The 25,430-nt window shown below is 37.6% G+C and overlaps 1 protein-coding gene across 1 annotated transcript in view; it reads left to right on the plus strand.

The window, feature by feature from the left end:
• Positions 1–25,430, plus strand: part of BLTP1 (bridge-like lipid transfer protein family member 1) — a 203,279-nt gene that overhangs the window by 46,567 nt on the left and 131,282 nt on the right. The window contains exons 9-22 of the mRNA XM_070757683.1: positions 766–845; positions 2,485–2,635; positions 6,100–6,256; positions 7,193–7,271; positions 8,012–8,103; positions 9,257–9,374; positions 9,489–9,644; positions 12,801–12,898; positions 14,870–15,048; positions 15,138–15,244; positions 19,747–19,952; positions 21,127–21,354; positions 24,103–24,240; positions 24,905–25,081. Of these exons, the coding sequence (XP_070613784.1) occupies positions 766–845; positions 2,485–2,635; positions 6,100–6,256; positions 7,193–7,271; positions 8,012–8,103; positions 9,257–9,374; positions 9,489–9,644; positions 12,801–12,898; positions 14,870–15,048; positions 15,138–15,244; positions 19,747–19,952; positions 21,127–21,354; positions 24,103–24,240; positions 24,905–25,081 (1,966 nt within the window). The remainder of the gene's footprint in view (positions 1–765; positions 846–2,484; positions 2,636–6,099; positions 6,257–7,192; positions 7,272–8,011; positions 8,104–9,256; positions 9,375–9,488; positions 9,645–12,800; positions 12,899–14,869; positions 15,049–15,137; positions 15,245–19,746; positions 19,953–21,126; positions 21,355–24,102; positions 24,241–24,904; positions 25,082–25,430) is intronic.

The following is a 25,430-nucleotide window of genomic DNA, read 5'->3' on the forward strand; positions in this document are numbered from 1 at the left end:
AACAATCCCCACCTATTCCCACAGCTTGCCCATCCACTGCTGTGGCAACCCTGAAGATTCCAATTTAAAGATGGCCCCAGGGCTGACCGGCTGTCCCCCCCCTCAGCCAATGAATAGCTCCTGAAATGAGATAGGGGTAGTGATTTCTGACAGTCTCAAAATGGGTGAGCAGAGTGGTCGGGCGGTAGGAAAAGCAAATAGGATGCTTGGCTGCATAGCTAGAGGTATGACAAGCAGGAAGAGGGAGATTGTGATCCCGCTATATAGAGGGCTGGTGAGACCACATTTGGAATACTGTGTTCAGTTCTGGAGACCCCACCTACAAAAAGATATTGACAAAATTGAACGGGTCCAAATACGGGCTACAAGAATGGTGGAAGGTCTTAAGCATAAAACGAAAGAGTAGTAGATCCTTGGAACAAACTTCCAGCAGACGTGATTGGTAAATCCACAGTAACTGAATTTAAACATGCCTGGGATAAACATATATCCATTCTAAGATAAAATACAAAAAATAGTATAAGGGCAGACTAGATGGACCCTGAGGTCTTTTTCTGGCTTCAGTCTTCTATGTTTCTATAAGCGATGGAGATTATTACGGTAGTTCCTAATCATCGCTTTCCCCCCTCCCCTGGGGGACCCTTAGGCTTGCTAGGGTATTTAAAAATTGACATATGGGTTGTAAATTTCCATAGACCAGAATCCTATTGATAAATACAGTGTTTACATGTTTCCTTTCCATTCTTTGTTTCTCTTTTATAACAGGCCTCCAAGATTAATGGGAGAAGGTTTTGTTGTGATGCAGTCCAATGATGTTGACATCTATTACTATATGGATGAACCAGGTAATGTTAATCTTCTCATTTAAGTATAATAACAATTTTCAAAAACTTAGGGTTTTTTTCAGTGATTTGAACTAGAAAAATTCCTAAAATAGTTAACCTTTCCCTTTTACAGAGAGTATCTCTGTCCATTTTGATTCAATTTAGCCTTGCTTTTTAACTTCAAAAATGGCTTAGTTCCTCCACATTGATTGGTATCCAGTTTGATTCTATCCTAAATAGCTATAAAGCCAGAATATCTCCGGGACCGCCTTCTGCCGCACGAATCCCAGCGACTGGTTAAGTCCCACAGAGTTGGCCTTCTCCGGGTCCCGTCGACTAAACAATGTCATTTGTCGGGACCCAGGGGAAGAGCCTTCTCTGTGGCGGCCCCGGCCCTCTGGACCCAACTCCCCCCAGAGATCAAAATTACCCCCACCCTCCTTGCCTTTCGTAAACTTCTCAAAACCCACCTCTGCCGTCAGGCATGGAGGAATTGAAATATCTTTCCCAGGTCTATATAATTTATGTATGATGTGTTGTGTGTTTTTAAATTATGGGTTTTTAACTTATTTATTTATTTATTTATTCAATTTTTATGCCGCCCTTCTCCTTAGACTCAGGGCGGCTTACAACATGTTAGCAATAGCACTTTTTTTAAACAGAGCTAGGCTATTGCCCCCACAATCCGGGTCCTCGTTTTACCCACCTCAGAAGGATGGAAGGCTGAGTCAACCTTGAGCCGGTGATGAGATTTGAACCGCTGACCTTCAGATCTACAAGTCAGCTTCAGTGGCCTGCAGTACAGCACTCTACCTGCTGCGCCACCCCGGCTCATCTAATAACTTTGTATTATTAGATTTGTATTGTACATTGTTTCTATCACTGCTGTGAGCCGCCCCGAGTCTACGGAAAGGGGTGGCATACAAATTTAATAAATAAATTTAATAAATAAATATTACTAATGGCCTTTAATTATTGAACAATTAACTTTAAATCATCAAATTGTTTAAGTTGCTGCTCTGCAATGATTGTGAGAGTGAACTGTAAATTCCAAACTTTGCTTAGTTTACTAGCTGATCTTTAAGTAAATTAGCTCATCAGCCCAACCCATCAGCTGTCGCCCACCTTAAAAAAACCAACTCTCTAAAAATGTTTATAATTATGCTATTATTAGATTAGGAATTGCATTTGCTAATATAAAATGGCAGGAGTTGCTTGATGAAAATATTAGCAAAAATACATCTGGATTGCATGTCTATATTTGAAGACTGTTTAATTGTAGGTTTTTTGTGTGTAACAGATCTAGATTTCAAGAAGAGTGAAATTTGATATAGTTGCGAGGCCTCCAGTTTTTTTTTCTTTGTGCTTTTTTACAACTGGAAAATATTATTCGATGTAGCAAAGTTGCAGATTTAGATAAATGTTGATTCTCATGGCATCTGGGAGATTCTTAGTTCTCTTGACTAAAATTTTAAGTTTCTTACTATCCAAGATCAGTACAAAATATTTCAATACATTTTGTTAGAATTTTTGGTAGTATTTGTATATTTCTGCTTTTTAATTTTAGCAGACTTGTAAAATGTCTTTTAATCCTTTATGTACTTGGCTTTATGATCCATTAATGAAGCATTCAAGTGATATTTGAATATATATTATACAGGTCTTGTACCAGAAGAAACTGATGAAAGCAATGAGGGAGAGACAAGTAATGAAGATAGCAAATTGCAAGACTTACCACCATGCTGGGGATTAGATATTGTTTGTGGCAAAGGAACAGACTTTAATTATGGACCATGGGCTGACCGGAAAAGGTACCGTCAGCATTTAAAAAATGGCTATGTTAGAGAAAGTGAGGAGTGTGGAATAAAGTTCATGTAGAGATATTCTGTTCATTTTTGTATAGATAGAATAGAAAAGCATTTTTTAAAAAAAAAATGTTCCTGCTGTTCTTAGAAAACTACTAAAATCATATACAGTAATACCTTGTCTTACGAACTTAATTGGTTCCCGGAGGAGGTTCGTAAGGCGAAACATTCGTAAGACGAAAAAATGTTTCCTATAGGAAACAATGTAAAGTCAATTAATGCGTGCAAGACACACACACCCCGGAAAAATGGCGCTCCGCTGGGTGCCACCGCCTGGCTGTCGCCTTTTGAAACAGCCAGGGGGCTTCTCGACATCCTCCCGTACCCGAACGCCAAACCCGAACTTTTGCCGAACTTCTGGGTTCGGCGTTTGGGAGGCTGCCAAGAAGCCCCGCCGCCTGGCTGTTGCCGCCGAAACGTGGACTCCAGGAAGGACGTCTTCGTGACGTCAAAGCTCCGCCCATGGAATTCCCTATTGGGATTCCCCACCTCCGTTTGAGCCTCCCGACCTGCCCGATAGCTCCGCAGCTCTTTTGCAAAGCTGACAGCTGGGCAGCGGGGCTTCTCAGCTTCCTCCTGAACCCGAACGCCAAAGCCGAACTTTTGCTGAACCTCCGGCTGTTTCAAAAGGCGACAGCGGGGCAGCGGGGCTTCTCGGTGGCCTCCCGAACGCTGAACCCAGAAGTTTGGCAAAAGTTCGGGTTTGGCGCTCGGGTTTGGGAGAATGCCGAGAAGCCCCCCGGCTGTTTCAAAATACGACAGCCAGGCGGTGGCGCTTCTCGGCAGCCACCTGAACCCGAACTTTTGCCGAACTTCCATGTCCGGCGTTCGGGCGGCGTGTTCGTAAGACGGAAAAAGTTCGGAAGAAGAGGCAAAAAAATTCCGAACCCCGGGTTCGTATCTCGGAAAGTTCATATGACGAGGGGTTCGTATCACGAGGTACCACTGTACTGGCTTTCTAAAAATAAAACTTACCAAGCCAATGACAGAACACCTGAAAATAATGAAAATACAATCCTTTTATTAATTGGGTCTATATTCACTTTTTCAACCTTTTTATTTTTGATGAATTCTTAAACTAATGTTCAGTTTTCAGGGAACTCCTGTACAACAAGAAATAGCAAGAAATAACACTTCCCAATACAATTCTGACATAATCCAAAGTAGCAGGCCAACAGAGGAATTGTAATGAATAAAAATTCCCACTACAGTGGTACCTCTACTTAAGAACTTAATTCATTCCGTGACCAGGTTCTTAAGTAGAAAAGTTTGCAAGTAGAAGCAATTTTTCCCATAGGAATCAATGAAAAAGCAAATAATGCGTGCAAAACCATTAGAAAAGAAATAAATTTGGGTGGGAGGAGGAGGATGAAGAAGAGGAGGAGGAGGACACTCGCTGCCGAAGGAAGAAGGTGAGGTGAGAGGAATCAAAAAAATCCAAAACTTTAAGGATTTTTTTAAAAAAAGAGGGACTCTGAGGCGGGCGAGGAGGAGCACGCCCCTCCCACACACAATCAATATCAACTTTATTTGATTAGTCAATTGACCATATCAAAGCGAGAAAAAGGACCACATCGGTCATCATAAAACTGTGACTGGTTAAAATACAATAAAATTGGCTAAAATAGAGGGAATTTGAATAAATAATAAGTTAAAATGCAGTATAATATGCTAAAATTGAGTAGTAAAACATGAGAACATAACTCGTGCAAAGGATTATATTAAACAAATCTAAGATACTGATATAAAATATTCTTAAGTAAGTTCATCTCCTTTGCATGCCATCCCAATATGTTCTATAAAACGTATTCTCATCTGAACAGCCCTGACTATAAACTTAGCGGTTCTAGAAACTACAGCCAGGTAAGCCACAGAAAAGGCCTTCTCCCACAGACCTGCCAGTTGACACTGTTTAGCTGATGAGACCCAGAGAAGACCAACTCTGTGGGCTCTTACTGGTTGCTGGGAGCTATGTGGTAGAAGGCGGTCTCGAAGATAGTCTGGCCCTAAGCCATGTAGGGCTTTAAAGGTAATGACGAACACTTTGAATCGGGAGCCAATGCAGTTCGTGGAAGATTGGCGTAATGTGGACGTACCTAGCCGTAGTCTCCGAATAGGTTGTTTTTGACTTGGATGGCCGGGGTGACTGGGAGTGGTGGTGGCCATCTGCATTTGACACAGTCTCAAGATGCATTTTTCCCCCTTCTTTCTTTTCATAGTTCTTTACTATAACCATTTTCCTGTATCGTCTACCAGATATTGCTGGCAAACATTTATTACTTATTTTTCATACTCTACTAAACTTTTTATTTCTAAATGTATACTGTATTGTTTTATAGTAAATTGCTTTTCCAAGCAGAAAAGCTATTTATACTATTGTATTTAAATTTATACTATTAATTTAATTTAATTTAATTTAATTTAATTTAATTTAATTTAATTTAATTTAATTATTTAATTTAATTATTTAATTTAATTATTTAATTTAATTATTTAATTTAATTAGGATGTTGCTTATTTTCTATGTAGATCAGGTACTTACTTGAGGCCAAAGAGCTGTAATTCATTCCAATCCATTCTCCTGCAACACTCTGCCAGCCAGAAACAGGCTGCTAGGCTCCACGCATGGCCACCCTTCAGCTCATTTTGGCCAGTCCGTTGACATTTTCAGGCCGGCTCCCTCTGACTACATGATAACCCCCCCCCCCAGTTTATTTTAAAGATATTTGCTTACTCGATTACAGTGTTCCCTCAATTTTCACGGGTTCGAACTTCACGAAAAGTCTATACCTCGGTTTTTCAAAAATATTAATTAAAAAATACTTTGCGGGTTTTTTCCCTATACCACGGTTTTTCCCACCCGATGACGTCATGTCATCGCCAAACGTTCGTCCGCCTTTAATAAATATATTTTTAAATAAACTTTAATAAATAAACATGGTGAGTCATAATCTAAATGGTTGCTAAGGGAATGGGAAATTGGAGTTTAGGGGTTTAAAGAGTTAAGGGAAGGCTTGTGATACTGTTCACAGCCAAAAATAGTGTATTTACTTCCGCATCTCTACTTCGCGGAAATTCGCCTTTCGCGGGCAGTTTCGGAACGCATCCCCCGCGAAAATCGAGGGAACACTGTAATGCCTTCAATAATGGCAGAGCTTCTGATCCATTGAAAAAAGTCTTTAAACATCCAGGGATATGCTCAGCGATGTATCTGCCTTGAAAGCAGGGTGGCTTTGATTTAAATCAAGTTGATGTTTTAATTTTTTTAAATGTAGCTTAATCCTGAGGTAAATTTATATAAATGTAGAGAATCTGAATAATTGGTGTTGCTCTTGTATAAATATGCTACAGAAAATATCCATGCATGACTGACATTTATTTCTCTTTGGATATTTGGATATTTCTTTTAGGGATTGTTTGTGGAAATTCTTTTTCCCACCCGATTATCAAGTAATGAAAGTTACAGACGTTCCAATTCCTGGGAAGCTAAGACAGATCCTTGCTTTTGAACTACGTATGAATATTATTGCAGATGCTACTATTGACTTGCTCTTTACAAAAAATAGGGTAAATAAATATAACTTACCTAGAAGCTTAGGAAATTAGCACTAGTTGTTGTAACATATGTATTATTTTTGGTTAAATTTTTTAATAAATAATTTTTTTAATGATTTTTTTTTGGAAGTATTAAAAATAGCACAATATAGAAAGACTTTAGGGGGAAAGTATATGTAAGCGTTCCTTCATATTTGAATATTTTGTTGTTGGGTTCTTTTTGGCTTTTCCAACAAATCAGTATTTTTAATTTTGTGTACCTACTATATACTGTATACAGTGTTCCCTCGATTTTCGCGGGTTCGAACTTCGCGAAAAGCCTATACCACGGTTTTTCAAAAATATTAATTAAAAAATACTTTGCAGTTTTCTCCCCTATACCACGGTTTTTCCTGCCCGATGATGTCATATGTCATCGCCAAACTTTTGTCCACCTTTAATAATTTTTTTTAAAATAAACTTTAATAAATAAACATGGTGAATAATAATCTAAATGGTTGCTAAGGGAATGGGAAATTGTAATTTAGGAGTTTAAAGTGTTAAGGGAAGGCTTGTGACACTGTTCATAGCCAAAAATAGTGTATTTACTTCCGCATCTCTACTTCGCGGAAATTCGACTTTCGCGGGCAGTCTCGGAACACATCCCCCGCGGAAATCGAGGGAACACTGTATATGTATATTTTTCTTGATCAATTGATCAAAAATATTTTTTTCTGAACCCAAGATATTGCTCCATATTGAAATATTGAAATTTACAGCTCTATTATGTACTCAGAAGACACAGTATTTTTTCTCCTTTCTTTTGAGGTTTCTAATTTTTATTTTATTTTTAATTATTGGTACTATAGTAGCTTTTTTATTTTTTACATATTCTGGTGATAGCAGTAGCTTGAAACAAGACATCATATTAATAAAAGTAATTGAACTAATTCTGAAATTTGTTGGCAGGAAACTAATGCAGTGCATGTAAATGTTGGAGCAGGTTCTTACTTGGAAGTTAATATTCCCATGACTGTCTCTGAAAATGGTAGGTTGAAGCAATTTTTTAAAAATTCTTTATCATCTATACAGAATATTTTTTATTCTTTGTCAACTATATTGAAGTAGTGACCCTTACATGTTGATCATCATTTCTAAAAACTCAGCATTTCTTAATATATTTCAACATACCGTATATTACCGGTAATAGAAAGTTTGTTGTATATTATTTTCTTTTTATAGAATTTGATGAAATATTAGTCTACCAATGTAGTTAGACTGATTGGATTTTCTGTTCATAGGGTAAGCTACATAATGAATTCTGAAAATATAATTCTAAAAACGATGACTGAAGATGCAACTAGATTTGCCATTCTCTGTTATAGTCTACAAATATTTATTTATTTCTTAAAACTTTCTTCAAAGAGTTGTATCAGCAATGTATCTGTAATAGTCACACCACTTTCCTTTATTAAAAGTAGACTTTTGATCCAAAATGTTTATTTTTAAATTGAATCAGTTCAGGTTATATATTTACTACTAATAATATGCAAGAAATAATTTTAGAAATAGGTACTTCCTCAAAATCATGAAGTTGGAAGGGATTTCAAATGATATCCAGTTCTTTACTGAGTGGAGATCTGCTAAAAAAAATTTGGACTGATGGCTACCTTTAAAGATCTCCATTGAAGAGAAAAACGCCATTGTATAAAGCAATTTGTTCCAACATTTTTTTTTACTTCTAAAGAGAACCATAATCCTAAAACAAATATTTGTTCTGTTTACTAGGCTACTCTCCCACTATTAAAGGACAACTTTTACATATAGATGCTACCAGTAGTATGCAGTTCCGGACTCTCTTAGAAGCAGAAATGTTAGCTGTAAGTAATATGCAACAGCAAGTCCAAGTGAATGTTGATATCTGAACAATATATATGATAACTATGTATTTTCTTGAATAATTATAAGAAAAAAAACTTCAAAGATTAGAAATTTCCCAAAATTCGGCGCTTGCCAAATGTTACTTGATTACATGGAAGTTTTATATAAAATATTGTTTCCAAAATACAGTAGTCCCTCGCTATACAGCGCTTCACCTTCTGTGGCTTCACTTCATCGCGGGTTTTCAAGAAATATTAATGAGAAAAATCATTCGCGGATCTTCGCTGGTTCATGGGTTTCTGAGGAAGTCGATCGGCAGATTTAAACAGCCCGCCGAACTCGATCGGCAGGTTTTTTAAAAAAAAATATATCTAAAATTGTAAATACTGTATTTAAATACTGTATCTAAAATAAATACTGTGTGGGAAGGGTTTATAAACACTTAAAACAATGAAAACTTACCAAACAATTACAATATAAATACTTAAATAAGTACTATCAGTCGATAAATTCCCCATCGCGGATTTCACCTATCGCGGCCAGGTCTGGAACGTAACACCAGCAATAGGTGAGGGACTACTGTAAATACGTTTTTTTTTTAAAAAGTCTCAGTAACTTAAACCTGAGAGGGGCCTGTTGCATGTTTACCTGCAATCTCACCAGGGTAGACTGGAAATGCTATCAGGAGAGTTAATGATTTGGCTCTTCCCCCTTTGGATTTTTGTTTAGTATTCAAGTATAAATACTTCAATGTGACTTTTATTGAGCTACATATTTGGAGAGGAAACATGCTGTGCTGGCTGTTACAGTCATTTAGTGCTTCCTGAAAAATCACAAATCTTTCATGGACGGAAGTAAAAAAACTTTATGTGATCACTTCAAAGTAGTTTCAGTCCTTGCAAAATAAAATCATTATTCAGTGGGTTACATATGGAAGGAAGTCTCTGGGACAAAGTTTTCAACATATTTGCTATCAGATCATTTGACAATTTGCAGCTAGATGGTTTTGTATATGAGTTATTAACAGAAGGCTTTGTAAGTTAATAAACAGGCATTATATGGCTCTCTGTTTTATCTTTGCTATTACAGTTTTTTGGTTGTGGATTATACATTGTTAACCGTATCTATTTTTTTTTAATATCTATTTTTTAGTTTCACATTAACGCCTTTTATCCCCGAATATGGAACATGCCACAACTTTGGCAGTCTGAAGTTGAAGTGTATAAAGCTACTTATCATTTCATATATGCTCAAAAAAACTTCTTTACAGGTATTCTGGATTATATATAATTCGTTGTATTCAATTATACCATTGTCAGCATAATAGAATGTTAAGATTAATATTCTATCACACTCTGAAGTAACACATTCTATTACTTTTTAGACTTGATTGACGATTGGAGCGGTGACAGTTCTCCTGATATCTATTCATTTGTTCCCTATACATGGAATTTTAAAGTGATGTTTCATCAGTTTGAAATGATTTGGTCTGCAAATCAGCACAATTGGATTGATTGTTCTACAAAGCAACAGGAAAATGGTGAGAACTCTGTGTTTTAAAGTATACATACTAAATTTCTACTCAAAGGTATTTGAGCAGCTTAATATGCATAAAATATTATAATTATCCAAAGGATCCAACTGTATTGAATATATAAAATGTCACCTGGAGATATTTCCAGGTCCTTTTAAATCTTTTTTTGTGTGTGATTATAACAGGGTGGGAAATGTACAATAAAATAACTGTTATTAGCAGGCAAACATATTTCATTTTTAACAATTACTAGATTTGCATTATGAGTGAAGAATATTCTGTAAAGGAAAACATATTTGGTAACTAAGTAAGATTATTTTTTTTGGTTTACAGTGTTCCCTCGATTTTCGCGGGGGATGCGTTCCGAGACCGCCCGCGAAAGTCGAATTTCCGCGAATTAGAGATGCGGAAGTAAATACACTATATACTATTTTTGGCTATGAACAGTATCCCAAGCCTTCCCTTAACACTTTAAACCCCTAAATTACAATTTCCCATTCCCTTAGCAAGCATTTAGATTATTAGTCACCATGTTTATTTATTAAAGTTTATTTTAAAAAATGTTTTTTAAAGGCAGACGAAAGTTTGGCAATGACATATGATGTCATCGGGCGGGAAAAACCGTGGTATAGGGGAAAAAACCGCAAAGTTTTTTTTAATTAATATTTTTGAAAAACTGTGGTATAGACATTCCGCGAAGTTCGAACCCGCGAAAATCAAGGGAACACTATACTTTATTCTCATAGCACCTTGTACAATGAAATTAAGTGCCATCTTCAATGTACATCATACATAAGAAAATTATAAAAATAAAACAAAAACATACTTCCTTCACATTATATTCAATTGAATTGAAAACCCCTGATACTGCATTCGTATTCGTATTCGTATTTTAATTTTCCACATACTGTATCTAACCCTCGGATAACCATTTTTTTTCTACTTTTGTTATTTCCACTGGAAGGAAAGAGAAACGTGTTCTATGGTAGTCTTATCTGTGAGTGAGAATGCATTCTGGGGATTATTTGGTTTTTGTAGGTGGCATAACTTGGTTTTTAAGCAATTCACTTGAGAAGTAGTTATTCAGTTAGCTGGGGAGAAAGGAAGGAAATCTGTTACATTGATTTGAGTTGGAATTGGCATCTCTAGGCTTGTCAAGATGATGAAACTGGCCATTGTTTTTTCTGTCTAGCTTTTATTAATAGGGTGGTAGTAAAGCATACTAAATTTAGGGTTGTCTTCTATTCAGGTAAATAGTATTAGGCTATTTGTCATCTCTTCAACATACGTTTTATTTTGGGCATGTTCATGATTTCAAAGCTCCCTTTTCCTTTCATCTACTGATATTATTACCTTGTTTCCCCCAAAATGAGACATCGCTTGATAATAAGCCCAGTCGGGCTTTTGAGTGCATGGCAATAAGGCCAAATGCTTATTTGGGGGTTTAAAACAAAGTTTTCATTAAATCCACACTTTAGAAACACGTTCCTTTCCTTTCTCAAAGTGACTGTAAACCCCCCCCCCCCAAAAAGCTATACATAAGAAAAAACTATAATGATTTAATAATATACAAGATAGCAGTATTTTTAAAGGGGCAATTGTCTTTGTGTATTTTTTAAAATAAATTTTAAATCAGGATAATCTCAAGCTGTGAATGCAAACTATTAAATTGGTATTTATTTAAAATTTTTTATCACTGACAAAAAGGTTGTTGTAATAACCACAAAGATAATAATAGACTGAAAGGAGCATTCTTAAAATATATTACATATATTTGCTTTTAATGTAAATAAAAATAGAAACGAAATGATTCCCACAAAGACAAAGTCAGGCACAAATGTGCTTTTTGCCAGGTAAAAAGCATTTGGTTCTCCATGGGCAGGCGGGGAGCAGGGGAATGGGAAGGATGTCTCCTGCAGCACCCTGCCACCAAAATGGGGTGCAGGGGGCTCATGTGATCCATTTTTGGCCTCCATGTCTTCCTGCAGCACTCTGCCGGCCAGAAATGAGCCGTGTGGAGGCCCCGCGAGTCCACCTGGCAGAGGCACTGTGGGCCGGTCCTTTAATATTTCCAGGCCGACCCTGCAGGCCAGATTTAAACAGCCCATGGGCTGGCTCCGGTCTGCGGACCTTGAGTTTGACAGCCCTGCCCTAATAAATAATAATAGAAAAACACCCCTTTGTATTATTTTTAATTAAAGCTCCCAAGCTAGTCATTCATTGCTTCTCAGTTTCAATACTAACAGAGCAAGGCTTCGCCTGCATTTTTTCTCTTAATATTGCAGGTGAGCATTTTAACACATGATAATTTTTTGGGAAATAATTGCAGAGAAATTCTGGAGCTTAGTTTTAATAAGTACTTAAGTAGTTTTATTTATTTATTTTGATTTTGATTTGATTTGAGATTTGAGATTTGATATTTGATATTTGATATTTGATTTGATTAGATTTGATTTGTATGCCGCCCCTCTCCGTGAACTCGGGGTGGCTAACAACAGTGGTAAAAACAACATGTGACAATCCAATACTAAAAACAGCTAAAAACCCTTGTTATAAAACCAATCATACATACAAACATACCATGCATAAATTGTAGAAGCCTAGGGGGAAAGAATATCTCAGTTCCTCCATGCCTGACGGCAGAGGTGGGTTTTAAGGAGCTTACGAAAGGCAAGGAGGGTGGGGGCTATTCTAATCTCTGGGGGGAGTTGGTTCCAGAGGGCCGGGGCTGCCACAGAGAAAGCTCTTCCCCTGGGTCCCGCCAAACGGCATTGTGTAGTTGACGGGACCCGGAGAAGGCCCACTGGGATTCGTGCGGCAGAAGGCGGTCCCGGAGATAATCTGGTCCGGTGCCATGAAGGGCTTTATAGGGCTTTATAGGTCATAACCAACACTTTGAATTGTGACCGGAAACTGATCGGCAACCAATGCAGACTGCGGAGTGTTGGTGTGACATGGGCATATTTAGGAAAGCCCATGATTGCTCTCGCAGCTGCATTCTGCACGAGCTGAAGTTTCCGAACACTTAATTTACTTTAGCATATTAAGAAGCATACTTCATTGATGTTTATTTAACAAATAGTCTTTCTAATGTCATTTTGATAAAAATAAATATTTATATCATTAATTTATACTTGATGTTTTTCTCTTGTTCTCTTTTAGTTTATGTGGCCGCCTGTGGAGAAACATTAAACATAGTTTTCTCTTTGCCTTTTCTTGACTTCGTTCCAGTTACATGCAGTACTAGATTCTCTTTAAGGGTAAGTGGGTACCTTTCTCTTCAAAATAAATTGCATTTGTTTCTATAATGAAACAGAAAACAAATAAATTGGGAAATAGAAATTTGACATATATATTCAAACAGGACCTGAAGAACATGAGTAATGATGTCTAGCAGGAGCAAATATAATTCTAGCTTAGTCATTGTCGGATGTTCATGTCCTGCTTTTGAATACATGTTGTCAATTTTCTCTCTTTTTTTGAGAAGCTCAAAAGCTTCTCAAAAGCTTTCCCTCGTCATTCATCTTATATTGTCTTTAAAAGTGGTTTTATAAACGATGATAAAAAATAGTGAACTGACATAAATTTTTTATCATCGTTTATAAAACCACTTTTAAAGACAATATAAGATGACTATACTAGTACTCTATCTGTATAGTAAGGAATAAACTATGAATGGTCCCAAATGTCAACTTCTTTATATTTGATTTGAATTTCAACATTACTCTTAAATATATAGATACAGTAACATTTGTAATATTGAAATTCAAATCAAATATAAAGAAGTTGACATTTGGGACCATTCATAGTTTATTCCTTACTATACAGATAGAGTACTAGTATAGTCCTTTTTTTAAAAAAAAAAGGTAGATTCATTTGAAAAATATTTGTGTTTTTAATACTGAAATTACTTCAATAGGTTTTAGGCTACTTAATTTAATTGTACATTATGCAATTGTGGAAAATGCTTGATAATTCTTTCCCAAGGAATTGTAATGGCTCCTTCCATTTAGAAATCGAAAATATTTTTGTTATGAATAAGTGTCTTTCTTATATAAATTTATAATGAGGGTTGTCCTTTTCCTAGATGTCAACAGTGTCAAATTTGTCATGACTGATTATAAAACTAAAGAAATTTATCCTAATTAAAATAAATAATCTTGAGAGAGAACTAAATTCCGATAATGTCTTTTAACTTCTAAGAGGTATTAGTTTATGTTTCATTTTTTTTTATTATTCACAAGAATAGATGAAGTCATAAATCGAAGGAAAGAGTCTATGGAATAAAAAATGGTTAATGCCATTTACTTGTGTCAGTTTCAATTTATTTCATGACGAATTGGGATTCCTTGGGCAAAAGAAATGAGATACAGTAATACAGTGGTACCTCGGTACTTGAACGCTTTGGTTCTCGTACATTTCGGATAACGAACAAAATTTTCAGCAAAAATTTGTTTCGGTATCTGAACAAAAATTTGGATACCGAACAGCCACAGAAAATTTTGTTCATTATCTGAAATGTTACCGCCGGGGGCTGCTGCAATCCCAGCAGCTTCAGGGGGCTGAGGAGCTCTATAAGAGCTCCAAGCTGCAGGAAGGGTGGGGACGGCTGCAATCCCGGCAGCTTCGGGGGGCTCCTTTCCTCATTGCTTCCTCTTATTACCTGTAAGCAGCTGCAAAAACTTTCTCCTTCCCGGTGGCGGCAACGGCGGCGGCTTCCCTTCGAGTAGCAACAGCACCGGGAATGTCACGTGATGAAGGGAAGCCACCGGAGCCATCTCAGCAGTTGCCGCTGCTCCAGCAGCTTCCCTTCATTACGTGACGTTCCCGGCGCTGTTGCTCCTCGAAGGGAAGCCGCTGCCGTTGCCGCAGCCGAGAAGGAGAAAGTTTTTGCAGCTGCTTACTGGTAATAAGAGGAAGCAATGAGGAAAGGAGCCCCCCGAAGCTGCCGGGATTGCAGCCGCCCCCACCCTTGCTGCAGCTTGGAGTACCGAATTTATTTATCCCATAGGAAATAAAGAAAATAGATTTAATTGGTTCCCAGCGAGTTAACAGGGGCTGGGAACCAATTAAATCCATTTCCATTATTTCCTATGGGATAAATAAATTCGGTACTCCACCACACTTCTGGAATGAATTGTGGTCGACTACCGAGGTACCACTGTACTTTTGTCTGCTGTTGTATGTTTTAAATATAATAGATTGAAATATGCATTATATTGTATTTTCAGGGAGATGGTCTTGATGTTCACTTACTTCTTCCTGATTGCCATCCTAGTAAATACTCCTTGTTTATGTTGGTGAAAGATTGTCATTCTAATAAATTAAATCCTGAGTCTTGTGCTCATGCTGATAGTCAGAGTGGCCAGAAATTAAACAAGTCCAAATGGAGGAATATGACTCAAGAAGAGTAAGTTTGGGGTCTCTTACTAGAATGTCAAAATATGCAAGAAATTAATGTGTTAAATAATTACTACATAGACCATTCTTTTTGAATAGGGCTGGCTGGGTTGAATGCTGGATAGTACCAAGTATTATGCTTACAATTGATTATGTGTGGCATCCAGTTTATCCTCAGAAGGTTAAGGAACATTTGATCCAATCATGTAAGTTTGTTTCTTTTTATTCATTTTTAAAAAAATTCAAAATAAGCCATTTTGAAAAAGAAAATAACCTAGGTAGAATAAACCGAAAGCCAGTGAAACTTGGGTTGAGAGCCATACTTTTCAGTTATGTAGCTTTGTCTATGACAAAAAGTTGTCCTTTCTTTCTTCATTGGTATAAAGGTAAATGAGAGTCAATGGATTACATTTAAAATTATAGACTTCCTGGTTTATTCATTTATATATATATATATATATATGTTTTCGTAGATTTTCACAGTTATAGGTATGACGGTCTTGGCATATTCGGGTTTCTTCCCGTGTAGGATTCAGAAATTTCTGGCAACGTTTTGATGAGGTCCCTCTTGTCATCTTCAGGCTGGTGCTTCTGTCCTTGTTCTAGGGCGAACCTAGAACAAGGACAGAAGCACCAGCCTGAAGATGACGAGTGGGACCTCGTCGAAACGTCACTAGAAATTTCTGAATCCTACACAGGAAGAAACCCGAATATGCCAAGACCGTCACATATATCTATATCTATCTATCTATCTATCTATCTATCTATCTATCTATCTATCTATCTATCTATCTATCTATCTATCTATCTATTATAGTTCAATGCAGATACTCCTTGCTTACCAATTTTTCTCATTCAGTGACCATTTCAAATTACAAGGGTGTAGAAAAAAATAACTTTATCACCAATGCCCACATTTATTATGTTTGCAATGTCCCTCAATTGTTATGGTCAGCATATATCCAATCTGTATGCTGGGGCAGGGGGAGGGGGAAAGAAAATTGGGCCAGGCACAGAACAGTTTGTCAGGATATATAACCTGAGGTAATATAAGGTACAGTGAAAAAGCTGTAATTAATGTAGTGAAAGGAATGCTGAGTGATTATGCATCAGCAGAATGTGCTATGACCTGATTGGTCAATACTTGTATATATTGAAATGCACCTTTGCATAGGAGTGGTCTGTGGTTGATGATCAGTGGTTCAGTGTGTTCTGTTGTAGTTTGTGGTTAGTAGTGGTTGGTTAGAGTCGTCTAGTGTAGGAGTTTGGTTAGGTGTTTTGTAATATAGTATAAATAATTTAGATACTAAGAAGAAGTAAAAATCTTCTGAAGAAAGAACTCCTTTCTGTAGTGTCTTTATTCTGGAAATTTTCCAGTGCCTGACATCCTTCCCACTTCCAAAGCAAGTTCTAAAATTAACTCTGACACAGTTTGCCTATAGAAATTTCTTGGTTTTTCCCCCTACCTATTTCTTGGTTTTTCCCCCATGCCACAGAATGGAGAGCTCTCTAAGGGGATGATATTCCAAAATAAAGGTCCACCCAGAAGATACTTCCACCCAAGTATCCAAATTCTGGGAAGCCCAGCTGAGTTTTTAAGGGAGTGCATGATGGGCAACATTAGGTGGAACAAATACAATTAACAGGTCCCACACTGCCAAATTGAAAAAGCCGGCTGGGATCCCAGGTGGCATGACCTAAATCAGTAGGTCAACCTGCCTGAGGGTGCCTTCTCATTACAAATGCACCAAAGTGGAGACTCCAGCCGTATACTCCAGCCATATACAGAACTCAAGAGACACTATGAACTTGGTGAAACAAACCTTTACATAGATTACCGCACAGAATGCATCAAACCCCAAACCTATAATCCTCCCTACATCTTCCGGTCTAACATCCAACATCCACCATCCCTCTCCTCCAAACCCTCCACCTCAGAACAACAAACTGACACCTACCAGACCACCACCCCACAACAACAAATGGACATCCCTACCTCCTCAAACAAAGAATAGGAAAGCGTGCCCTTTACTTACTCTAATCACCCCAAAACCAACCTTCAACACAAGACCAATCTCAAATGTAAACTATTAAATGCTAGAAGTTTAGTCAACAAGATGTCTGAATTCCCCCTTCTACTTGACACCTCCAACTTCGATATAATTTTTATATGCGAAACATGGCTAAACGCTTCCTACCCAGACTCTAATGTCAAGTGGGGCATTGGGATACTTTAAATTCAGGGCTAACCAGGAGATATACAAGCTCTAAGGGACATCTTTCCAAAGCGGATGTGTAGTCTTCCCCATTGCCAAACAGAACAAAGTTCTTAGACAGAAGCATAGAACATAATCCCAAAACCTTTAGCCTTAGACTATCTACAATTGACCTCTTCCCCCTTTCTAAGAAGTCTGTAAGGGGCGTGCATAAGTGCACCACTGTGCCTACCGTCCCTGTCCTATTGTCTTCTTTTGTTACTTTTTTATCATTACTTATCTAATGTTTTATTTGTACAAATTGCCACCCTATAATTGTTTGACAAAATAAATAAATAAAATAGGGCCTGCATGCAATGGGCCCGTTGACACTGCCCTATTCTTCACCTCCCCTGCCTTCCAACACTTATATTGAGTCAGATATTCCCCCCCTACAGTATGCATATCTAGAAGGCCCCAATTTCCCCTCAGCAATGTTGCCCCATCCAAACAGACCCTACCCAGGTTGGCAAAGTAAGAGAATTCAATTCAATTCAATTTATTGGATTTATATGCCGCCCCTCTCCGAAAACTCGGGGCGGCTAACAACAGTCATGAACAATATACATGAACAATATACAGTAAAAATCCAATACTAAAAACTAACTTAAAACCCCTTAATGTATAAAACCAGCATACGTACAAACATAGCATACATACAGTTGTATCAGCCTAGGGGGAGAAGAAGTCTTAATTCCCCCATGCCTGGCGGCAGAGGTGGGTTTTGAGTAGTTTACGAAAGGCAAGGAGGGTAGGGGCAGTTCTAATCTCTGGGGGGGAGTTGATTCCAGAGGGCCGGGGCCGCCACAGAGAAGGCTCTTCTCCTGGGTCCCGCCAAGTGGCATTGTTTCGTTGACGGGACCCGGAGAAGACCCACTCTGTGGGACCTAACTGGCCGCTGGGATTCGTGCGGCAGAAGGCGGTCTCGGAGATATTCTGGTCGGATGTCATGAAGGGCTTTAAATTTAGATGCCTCTCTCTCTCCCTATCAATGCCTATGTCTCTCTGATGCTTTGCTGCCTTTGTCCCCTTCTCAAATGCCAATCATAGCCACTCTTCTTCCCTTTTCACCTCCAGAAAAGAAGAGTCCTGCCAAAAAAATGTGTATTTGTCCCTTTTTCTGTCTTGTACAAGGCTTCTGGGCAGTTGGAAATATAAACATATGATTAAAAATAGTTTTGAATATGTTTCAGTGTAAAATATTTTGAAGTGCCATTACATGAGAAGTATTGCAAAATTATATCAAAGCAAACTTTATATATCAAATTTATTTATTGGATTTGTATGCCGCCCCGAGTCTACGGAGAGGGGCGGCATACAAATCCAATAAATAAATAAATAAATAATAAATAAACAAAGCATGCTAAAAATATATAACCAAATTCAAAATCATTACATTTGTAACTTCACTATCAAACGGATAAGACCAACTTTTCATTCTTTATTATTTCTAAATTTACCACATGATAAAGTTATTTTGTGCCTGTTTAAAATTTTGAAATGAAAAAGCATATAAAACAAATCCCTATCATAGTTTTCCTGAATTTACTACCATTTAGGGCAGGGGTGTTAAACTCACAGTCTGCTGGCTGGATGCCTCACGGGCTGGATGTGCCCACCCCCAGTTTCGCAAAGAGAAAGTTGTGATAAGTCACATGAGGACAAACAGTTGTGAGTTTGACACCCCTGCTTTATGGAATCTAGAGCCTAAAATTATGTTATGCTGTTCTTATTGGGCATGTCAGTTTGAATTATTATTTAAATGAAAGATATTGACAAAATTGAACGGGTCCAAAGACGGGTTACAAGAATGGTGGAAGGTCTTAAGCATAAAACGTATCAGGAAAGACTTAATGAACTCAATCTGTATAGTCTGGAGGACAGAAGGAAAAGTGGGGACATGATCGAAACATTTAAGTATATTAAAGGGTTAAATAAGGTCCAGGAGGGAAGTGTTTTTAATAGGAAAGTGAACACAAGAACAAGGGGACACAATCTGAAGTTAGTTGGGGGAAAGATCAAAAGCAACATGAGAAAATATTATTTTACTGAAAGAGTAGTAGATCCTTGGAACAAACTTCCAGCAGACGTGGTAGATAAATCCACAGTAACTGAATTTAAACATGCCTGGGATAAACATATATCCATCCTAAGATAAAATACAGAAAATAGTATAAGGGCAGACTAGATGGACCATGAGGTCTTTTTCTGCCGTCAGACTTCTATGTTTCTATGAAAATCTTACTTTTAGATCTTCAGGCTACTTGAGAAATACAATTTAAAATAATATGAAACACTAACAATAAAACAAATGACATAATTTTTATTTTCTTCAGATTTGTTGAATAATATGTCTGATTTTTAAAAAAAACAGATTTTACTTTTACTACGGTAGTACACCGGTAAAATATTATCAATATTCATTTAATTGTTTTACTTTTTCATTTATAAAGTGTCAGAAATGGAAGAAACCATATTATCTGCCCAGAGACCATCACAGAAAATGGTGGATAGAGGAACATCTCCTTCAGTTTCTTCCCGTCTTCCTATTGACCCCTCTGAACTTCCACCTGACAAACTTCGGGTAGAATTAGAAGTTTCCCCAGATTCCCACATAACTTTATATGGACCACTTTTAAAAGCATTCCTGTCTATAAAGGTACAAGCTCTGGATTGTAAAATATGCATGGATCTTGTTAAAAAATGTAGTATTTTGTAATTATAACTTATTCTTCTACAATATATGAAGAAAATCTCCAACCAGCCTTCCATTTTGGGGGGATCCTTCAGATGTGTTAAATCATAATTGTACATTTCTAACTAGCATGAGAATAGAATCAAATGTTTCCGAAACTGCTGTCCATAGAGTGGACAATATTAAAAAGAGCTCCTAGTTTACCAACAACTCAGATTTGTCCTATTCATTGCTTCCCCCCGCTTTCCAATTAGTTAAAATGTTTAGAACCCCCCTTAATCTCTAAAGCATTATCAATATGTGTGGTAATCATAGACTATAATTAAGAAATAAAAATTTATATTTCTAAATACAGTGATACTTGTCTTACGAACTTAATTGGTTCCGGGACCAGGTTTGTAAGGTGAAAAGTTTGTAAGACGGAACAATGTTTCCCATAGGAATCAATGGAAAAGCGATTAATGCGTGCAAGCCCAAAACTCACTCCCTTTATCAGCCGAAGCGCCCGTTTCTGCGCTGCTGGGATTCTCCTGAGGCTCCCCTCCATGGGAAACCCCATCTCTGGACTTCCATGTTTTTGTGATGCTGCGATTTCGCTGAGGCTCCCTTCGCTGGGAAACCCCACCTCCGGACTTCCGTTGCCAGTGAAGCGCCCGTTTTTGTGCTGCTGGGATTCCCCTGCAGCATCACAAAAACACGGAAGTCCGGAGGTGGTGTTTCCTATGGAGGGGAGCCTCAGGGGAATCCCAGCAGTGCAGAAATGGGCGCTTCGCTGGCAACAGAAGTCCGGAGGCGGGGCATCCCAGTGGCGGCGGCTTGGGTTTGTAAGGTGAAAATAGTTTGGAAGAAGAGGCAAAAAAATCTTAAACCCCGGGTTTGTATCTTGAAAAGTTTGTATGACGAGGGGTTTGTAAGACGAGGAATCACTATAACTTGCTATCGGAAAATTATACTAAGGTGTGAAGGTTTATTTATTTATTTGTATCCCATCTTTATTATTTTTAATCTCAAAATGGTGAACATATCCAACACACCTATTAATTTTATATTATTAGTTATATTTTATACCTTTTTATTTTTCCTTGTAACCTATTTGTATTATGCTGTTTCAATAAATATTGTTAATTCATCTTGTTAGGAAAATTATTTCGGTGAAGATGATATGTATACTGATTTTGAAGAAGTCATTTCAAGCCCTGTATTATCTATGTCAACATCTTCAAGTTCTGGGTGGACAACAGCTGGAGTGGATGCTGACAAAAAAGAGCGTGATGCATCACTGAAGCAAATTAATCCTCTAACTTTACGCCCATGGGATATTACAGTGCTTGTTAATGTGTACAAGGTCCATGGACGCTTGCCAGTAGTAAGTATTATGAGTATCCGTGATTTTAGAAAATTGTGCACATAACTAAAAATACAGATTTCCTATGGTTGGCCTATGAACATGCCAGACTTAAAAACATGTTGAAAAGGCCTTCATCCTGCAGTGGGTAGACAATAGTTGAAATGGTGATTGTTAAAAACACAATACAAATAATCCTTGCTTAATGACCTTTCTTAGCCTAGTAGCTACATCCGGGACTCAAGGTTAAAGTAGTGCCCCTATGATCACATAATCAAAATTTGGGTGTTTGGAATCCTGCTTTCACATACCATCCCAGGAGTGCCCCATATAGAAGATACACCTTGCTTTGAAATGTAACAACTTCTAAACGAAAAACATATTGATAAAAATAAGTTCTCAATTTGCTGATGGCGGCAGCTGCTTTTTAAATAGAATTTATTTATGGAATGTAATATATAATAATAATAATAATAATAATAAATAATAATAATAATAATAATAATAATTTATTAGATTTGTATGCCGCCCCTCTCCGAAGACTCGGGGTGGCTCACAACGATAAAAACAATATTATAATGGCACAAATCTAATATTTAAAAAACCCTAAAAACCCTATCATAATTAAAAACCAAACAGCACATACATACCAAACATAAATTATAATAAGCCTGGCGGAAAGGTGTCTCAAATCCCCCATGCCTGGCGGTATAGGTGGGTCTTAAGTAGTTTACGGAAGACAAGAAGGGTGGGAGCAGTTCTAATCTCCGGGGGGAGTTGATTCCAGAGTTGATTCTTGTTATTTACACTTTACTTGAATGCCTCTTACACATATTGTGCAAATATCTAATCTCTCATCATTAGATATACAAATATACAATTCATTATCATTGTTGGTTCCTTTGTAGTAAGTTTTAGAAATGCTGAAGACCTCCCTCTTAAGCAGAAGTGTCTTGGGTACACTCTTTCCAATATTTTTGTTCCATTATAATTTTTATTGTGATTGGTACATGATTAAATTATGATTAATTTCAGCTTAATTTAAATTATATTGATATTTAACTTAAATTTAAATTAAATTAAAATGAAATCTAATCCAGTTTTTGCCCTGGTTCTGCTCATTTCTTGGTCTCTTTCCATGCATTCTTGAGTTCCAGGCAAAAGCTTTGTTCTGATCTTCTGATACAAAGTTTTATTCTCATTATAGTTGAAGTTGAGTAAAAGTATTTGCATAATGGTACTAGTTAGATTGGGATTAATTAGGCCTTTAATTCTTGAAGGAAGTACATAAAAAGGATGTTTTCCTGATTCTTCTCCAGTCTCAGAACTGTTGTTACCCCGGGTAAGAGCAGTCGGTGTTAGTGGGAGGTCAGAGGTAGACCTCTAGGTTTCTCCCTTCTGGGGTGCCTCAGGGGTCGGTCCTCTCCCCCCTGCTATTTAATATCTACATGAAACCGCTAGGTGAGATCATCCAAGGGCATGGGGTGACATATCATCAATATGCCGATGATACCCAGTTATACATCTCCACCTCATGTCCAGTCAACGAAGCAGTGGAAGTGATGTGCCGGTGCCTGGAGGCTGTTGGGGCTTGGATGGGTGTCAACAAACTCAAACTCAACCCAGACAAGACGGAGTGGCTGTGGGTTTTGCCTCCCAAAGACAATTCTATCTGTCCGTCCATTACCCTGGGGGGAGAATCATTGACCCCCTCAGAAAGGTTTCCAACTTGGGCGTCCTCCTGGATCCACAGCTCACATTAGAGAAACATCTTTCAGCTATGGCGAGGGTGGCGTTCGCCCAGGTTCACCTGGTGCATCAGTTGCGACCCTATTTGGACCGGGAGTCACTGTTCACAGTCACTCATGTCCTCATCACCTCAAGGCTCGACTACTGTAACACTCTCTACATGGGGCTACCTTTGAAAAGTGTTCAGAAACTTCAGATCGTGCAGAATGCAGCTGCGAGAGCAATCATGGTCTTTCCCAAATATGCCCATGTTACACCAGCACTCTGCAGTCTGCATTGGTTGCTGATCAGTTTCCGGTCACAATTCAAAGTGTTGGTTATGACCTATAAAGCCCTTCATGGCACCGGACCAGATTATCTCAGGGACCGCCTTCTGCTGCACGAATCCCAGCGACCAGTTAGGTCCCACAGAGTGGGTCTTCTCCGGGTCCCGTCAACTAAACAATGCCACTTGGCGGGACCCAGGGGAAGAGCCTTCTCTGTGGCGGCCCCGGCCCTCTGGAACCAACTCCCCCCAGAGATTAGAATTGCCCCCACCCTCCTTGCCTTTCATAAGCTTCTTAAAACCCACCTCTGCCATCAGGCATGGGGGAATTGAGATACTCTTTCCCCATGGCCTTTACAATTTTATGCATGGTATGTCTGTATGTATGTTTGGTTTTTATATTAATGGGTTTTTAAATCATTTTTAGTATTGGATTATTATTGTATACTGTTTTATTATTGTTGTTAGCCGCCCTGAGTCTCCAGAGAGGGACGGCATACAAATCCAATAAATAATAATAATAATAATTCAAGAGAATTTTTCATGGGCAACTTAGCAAAGCAGTAAAAAATAAGGAACGAGTGTTAACTTTAAAAGTTTCCGAAGAATTATCCACTTTTTGAAAGGACTGTTATCTTCCAGTGTAACTTTTACCTTTTAAAATAATATATTGCACATTTTCATAATTTAATAATTTGAGAATGATTGACATTTAATTAAATTGATATTTTTTAATTTTAATATTCTGTATTTAGCATTGCAGCAGTGATGGTTCAGAATGTCCTACTGGTTTTCTGGAAAGATTATGTTTTGAAATGAAAAAGGGATATAAGGAAACTATGTTGCAACTTGTATTATCACCATTGAATATATTCTTGAATGACAGTTATCAGGTAATATTACTTAAAATACTTTCCAAGCTAATTAAATCATCAGGAAAAATGAACATAAATAATTACTTTTTTAAAAAAGTCATTCTGTAAAGCAGGGGTCTCCAATCTTGGCATCTTTAAGACTTGTGGACTTCAACTCCCAGAATTCCTTAGCCAGCTTTGCCAAGTTGGAGATCCCTGCTTTAAAGTGCTCCATTTAACACTGTGAGTCAATTACAGTTATTCGAATTTGAATGATTTTTCTCCTGACGTTCCCTTGCAATCATATAATCATTGTTCTAGAAATTTTCCAACAGATTACCGGTACTTTGTATGTTATGATAACACGAACAATATGATTTTTTCTGTGGAATGACACAATTTAAATCAATTTACAGTATCTATCTGTTTTAGTTATTACATTTATTGTTTATTCTTATATATATATGCACCCAAAGGCTGTTTCCTGCATTTATTTTTTAAAAAATGTATTACCATTGTTTTATATGACTTACAGGACTTTATGATTTGCCAACTTGATTCATGGATAAACAAAACAGGAATTATAACCAGCTTGTATATTGCTTTGTATATTGCATAATAATACAATATAAAGCTTACAGAAAAACATTAGGGTTTACTGGCTATATAGCACTAATACTTACCCAGGTTATTCTCTTAACAGAGACCCACCGTGGACGAAGTACTTCGAGAGGGTCATGTAAGCCTTTCAGGTCTACAGCTACGTGCCCATGCTATGTTTTCAGCAGAAGGCTTGCCTGTGGATAGCGACACTTTGGAATATGCCTGGTTAATTGATATTCAGACCGGGAACCTGGCAGCCAAGGTCACAGTTCCACAGGTTTGTAACTAAGCTTCAAATTAAAATGTGTACATTGCTATTTTAGCATACAGTGTTCCCTCGCTTTTCGCGGGTTTGAACTTCATGAATATCCTATACCACGGTTTTTCAAAAAATATTAATTAAAAAATACTTCGCGGGTTTTTTTTCTATACCATGTTTTTTCCCACCGAATGATGTCATACGTCATTGCCAAACTTTTGTCTGCCATTGCTGATTGGCCGAAATCTTGACCAATCAGCGTTGTTATCGCAAAAAAAAAAATATTGTTAATAAATAATTATGTTTATAAATATCAGTGTCACTAAGTGTCTCATTCAATGGTGAGTACCAGTAATAATGATGAGTA

This window comes from Erythrolamprus reginae, chromosome 7 (genome assembly GCF_031021105.1).
Source record: "Erythrolamprus reginae isolate rEryReg1 chromosome 7, rEryReg1.hap1, whole genome shotgun sequence".
Classification (NCBI taxonomy): Eukaryota; Metazoa; Chordata; class Lepidosauria; order Squamata; family Dipsadidae; genus Erythrolamprus; species Erythrolamprus reginae.